This window comes from Daucus carota, chromosome 2 (assembly GCF_001625215.2).
Source record: "Daucus carota subsp. sativus chromosome 2, DH1 v3.0, whole genome shotgun sequence".
Classification (NCBI taxonomy): domain Eukaryota; kingdom Viridiplantae; phylum Streptophyta; class Magnoliopsida; order Apiales; family Apiaceae; genus Daucus; species Daucus carota.
The window spans coordinates 53,595,346-53,600,246 of record NC_030382.2 but is presented as its reverse complement, the minus strand read 5'-3'; the positions used below and the strand labels follow the sequence as shown (position 1 = coordinate 53,600,246).

Sequence of the window (4,901 nt, the reverse complement as noted above, 5' to 3'; positions counted from 1 at the left end):
ATGCATTTGCAGCAACTGATTAGCATGTGGGAGGACAGACTTAACATTGAACACTAACATTCGACATTTCATTCTACTTTCTAGGCCGATATCATGCAGATTTCTCAGAATATTGTCCGACTACAGTATACAGATCCATCTTGGAGGCACTTTCGATTAATACTGAGTATTACTAAGCTGCTATACCTTCAACACTATCTACCTTTATACTTAAGTTTATGTTCTAAAATCTGACCAGCTTATATCACGTAATTTAGTAGTTAAGAGCAAAAATCAAATTTTAGCATCACCAAGATTAATATGTGATTACGGATATCCTGTAATATGAGCTGGCATAGGTGGTATCATAATTCCCTCATGAACTACAAATCTACTCTAAATCAGCACCATAGACACGAGAAAGATACATAATAATGATGATAATAACAAGTAACTTCCACAAAGAGAATATAAATCTCAAACAAATGGTAAGTACTAAATGAATCAACTTTGCAGTTTGCACCTACACGGTGTCTAGAATACTCTCAACTTCAACCATAAAGCTGGAAAATTATTCACAGACAAACAAATAGAGAAGCTGACTTGGTCGAAAAAGAAGTAAGCATTCAAGTATTTCAGATAAACAAGGCATGGGACATGGACATGTGATCCTTTTGACATTATAACCCGAATTTATAAATGCTCACTCATTGGTCTGAGTTACGGATCTTTTCAGAAACATCAATCTATACAAATATTACGACAATTAGGCATTAGCTATCCAGAATGTAACTATACTACAGACTCAGTGAAAAAAAAAGAGTTTGACATTATACATGAACAATCAGATCTCTACAAATCCACCCAAACATCTTGACCTGGTCTCTCCAGCCTGTTTCATGAAACTATGTATTAGTTACTTCATCACAAACACATGAATAACAGAATAAGTAAGAAAAATAATATCTGCTGGCCCTCCTTACACTTGTTTTCAACTCCTCTAACCTTCCTCGCCTTGTACCTGTTGCTCATTAGTGCAAGTGCAGGTAATATAAAGTTAATGAACAGGGACTTGGTCTGTAAAGCTCCATACCTTTGACTTTAGTACCATCCAAGGCTTGAGATCAAGAACATAATTGGTCGGTGGTGCCATTTTTCAGTATTTATGAGTGAAGTCAATGCCTGTGCTCCATAGATATTAATGGTATAGGGGACATTGATTTAAATGTCGGCAAGTAAGCCCGGGGCCTCAGGCAATTACCATCACTAGTCCTTCCGATGAGTAAATTTTCATGATTGGACAAAATCATGCAAGCAAATTACTAGGCAAGTCAACACTGTATCACACTAGTGTCCCTTAATTTCTAGTCAAGCACTAATCTTACCAATTAGGACTAATGTTGAGTAGCTAAGTCAGTACTCAGTGGCTGATACTAGCACCAGAACTTAGTGAATTGATAAAGCCCATATACTAGCACCAAAGTAGTACGGTAGAAACAAACATTTTTGCATCTCATCCCAAGATTTTTAAAAGCAAGAATCTACTGGATATATCAGCCTATCAGGTGTCGCCTCTGGCATACAAATCCATGCAACCACTTCTTACCTAGCCTCCTTCTCGAATTTAAGCTAATTGACTAGATTCATAAGAGACAACAGAAAAGCAACAATAGCTACTTATTTGCTTGATCATTCATGGCAACCTCTAAAGCAGCACTTATGAATTTAGCAGCTAATTATCATAACCATGTTATTACTGTCAGCTCCCTCAACCCATTCGCCTCCCTGTATCAAGTTTTCCTTCTGGGAATACCACTCAACTAGTCTTGACCGTCGCAATCCAGAACCTCAAATCTCCAGTAGCGGTGGTCCTTTGAAATTAGCTTTCTTATATCCAGGAAGCATGTCTTCACCCAAAGTGAACTTACAGTTTATTTCAGTGATGATTCAATCCTTCTTCTGGATTGCTATGCCACCGAAATGCAAAATTGCTTATGAAGACTGTAAGGGTTTAGTAGCTCAAGAGACGTCCAACATGCTTGTTGCAGTTTATAAAAAAAACATTTCGAACTTTACATGGCTGATTAATCTACAAGCCATAACCCCCTAACATGTGTTGATTTCACTAGTCCAAATGAATTTTAGCTCACTGGACCCCTAACACTATGTTATCAATTTTGCAAGTTTTAATAGGTAATTTATCAACATAAAATGTAACCTACTTAAACCATGAAACAAATTGGGGTTCTCAGTGGGGCGGGGAGCTCAATTCCCATGACTGCTCAATACTTGCACGAGGCAAAAATCTATAACCCGTGACTGCCCATTACTGGGAGAGGGGGGGGGGGGGGGGGGGGGGGGTACCTATTTGCTTCATCCCAATAAGAAGTCTGGGAACAATACTTCAGCCAGGTCCATGGTTAGTATTTGGAATGGGCTACATCTATGTCTAAACCACAAAAAGTATATACACACATATAGACCAAAAAATGGAATAAAAAACTACAAGGACATTGAACCCAATTGATCTTCAAAATTAACCCAACTAATAATGAGTAGATGGAATCAAGTAACGGTAAATTAACTAACGATTTGATCTGTCAACACCAGCATAACTGTACAACACAAAGTGGCATTTTCATATCAACCATCCAATGAGGGATGACAGAAGTTTTAGAAACCTGCTCATAACTCATTATTTTGAGACGTAGGAGAGTACTGTAACACGATGTCTTTAACAATTTGAATCAAAGCCTTCAAGTCACCACTCCCCAGTTCTAGACAGTCTCTTAGCAATTCACCCTCCACGACTTCTTTTTGTAGCATCTGCACCAACTCCCTTAATGGACCCTGCCATAATTTTTTCCAAGATTAGATACATTGTACACTACCCGCTTGAACTTCTCCGGCCTTTGTCATAATATCATGCACTTTATTAGAAGAACAAGATCGAAAAATAATTACCAGTTTTTTATACAAGTCGCCGTGACACACTTGTAACTCTTTTGACCATATAGTTAAAACTATCATGTTTAATAGAAATATATAACACTGTAATTCTATTAAAGTTTTTCTATCTAAGTTCAAATTTGAGATTAGCTTAGATAAGTTTTTTTTTTTTGTCAAGGTTTACATACTTGTAGATGAATTGTATCGAAATACAATAGTCGTTTCAACGAATTTCTTTCAATATCTAACCGAGAGACATCTTTAACTTTAATGTATGATAAGTGAACACCCAATTTAATATTTAAGAAAGATTAATTGTTTTAATTGATTATTATTTTAATATAAAGTCTAAAATTAAAAAGAGTAACAAAAATTGAGAGGTTAACCAAAGTACTATCTATCAAGATGTTAAACGATAATAGTAGCAGAGCTTGCGATGCATGGGTTCATTTTTTAAATTTGTTAAATTCTAAATTAAGTTCTGATAAATATTTTCTAACCGATGTGTTAATGTTAAAATAGTATATGTATTGTAATTGTAACATAATATATCTTTATAACTAATAATATTAATATTTATCTTAGTATGTTGTTAATGGATTTGAACTAGGGGTGATCGCGGTGCGGACGGTGCGGTTTTCTTCTAAAACCGCAAACCAAACCGCGTATGCGGTTTGGTTGAAACCACGAAAATTAAAAACCGCGTTTTGTGGTGCGGTGCGGGCGGTTTATGCGGTGTGGGCGGTTTTTTGATCACCCCTAACTTGAACCCAAGTAGCTACTTAATAATAAAAAAATATTAATTTATTATTATATAAAAATTTATTATAAGACAAAATAAGATGTAGGGCTTGTTTGGAAATTAGAAGTTTAAAAAAATAAATAGAGACTAAAGCCATGTAGGTTTGACTATGTAGATCATCTAATATTAGCATTTGATAGTTAGCGGATCGAAATACTAGTTTTTTAAAAAGTTACTAGAAGTAGCTTACTAGGTTTTTCAATTGGAGGATTTGCATGTGTCTTGTTGAAACATATAGAAATAATAAACCGGCATGTGTCTTGTTAAAATATAAAAAGCCAATTAAACAGCTATTATCAAATGATACAATTTTCATACAAAACTGTTAATACAATGACACTAGTTGTTAAACACGGAGACAATAAGACAACATCACATCAGAGTGATTAAGAACTTCTCAAGCAACATTCTAATATAGCAAACTAAGATTGCTTGATACATCAATATACACTCTTAACGTTTGAGTTGTGTGATAAAGATTATTTATTACTAATGACAATAGCATGCTAAAATAGTACTCCCATACTTGAAATAGAAATCATATCATTTGCTTGTGATTTGTAGCTAACACATTAATTAATATACCTAGTTTTTCATAAGATTAAAGAGAGATTAGATAGTATAGTAAAAGGTACCTTTTGATAGAAAACTTTAGTAAGCCTCCTGAACAAAGACTTGGTGATCCTAAGGACATTCTTGTAATTTCCCTGAACCCACGCAGCTCTGTCAGCATTAGAGTCAAACCTCGTCAAATCATTCACAACTCTCATCAACTCATTCAAATCCGACACGATTCCCCATGCATCAGACACCGACCCCAGATCCCTCCACGAGTAGTTCCTCACATAATCCCACCCAGCAGACAGCATGAAGCGCCAGAACCCGAGGCTTGTTCCGGGTCGGATCTTCTGGGCGAAGGAGCGGGCCCGGGCGGCGCCGGCGAGGTCGCCGCGGGAGGCGCGGAGGTTGGCGACGCGGGAGGTGAGGGAATGGGCGAGGGAGAAGAGGGTCTGGTAGGAAGAGAAGGGGAGAGAGTTGGAGACGTGTGGGGAGATGATGAGAAGGAGAGTGAGGGAGAAGAGGAGGGAGAGCTTAAGGGACGCCATTGTTTAAATTCTTTCTTACCCTCCGTGGATTACAAATTTTGTAGGAAACACACCTAGGTATGTAG

At 37.0% G+C, this 4,901-nt stretch overlaps 1 protein-coding gene across 1 annotated transcript; it reads right to left on the bottom strand.

The window, feature by feature from the left end:
- Nucleotides 1–2,488: 2,488 nt before the first annotated feature.
- LOC108208120 (uncharacterized) lies at nt 2,489–4,901 on the bottom strand. Its single transcript, XM_017378606.2, has 2 exons — nt 4,366–4,901; nt 2,489–2,829 (listed from the first exon to the last, which is right to left on the bottom strand). Exons 1-2 carry the CDS (start codon nt 4,834–4,836, stop codon nt 2,665–2,667), a joined length of 636 nt encoding a protein of 211 aa, XP_017234095.1. The 5' UTR covers nt 4,837–4,901; the 3' UTR covers nt 2,489–2,664.

What these genes read in the sequence shown, in the direction of transcription:
- LOC108208120 (XM_017378606.2), bottom strand. Translation starts at nt 4,836, where the DNA reads ATGGCGTCCCTTAAGCTCTCCCTCCTCTTCTCCCTCACTCTCCTTCTC. An exon ending in CTAAAGTTTTCTATCAAAAG is followed by an intron (nt 2,830 to 4,365) that starts GTACCTTTTACT and finishes AAATTATGGCAG; the next exon opens with GGTCCATTAAGGGAGTTGGT.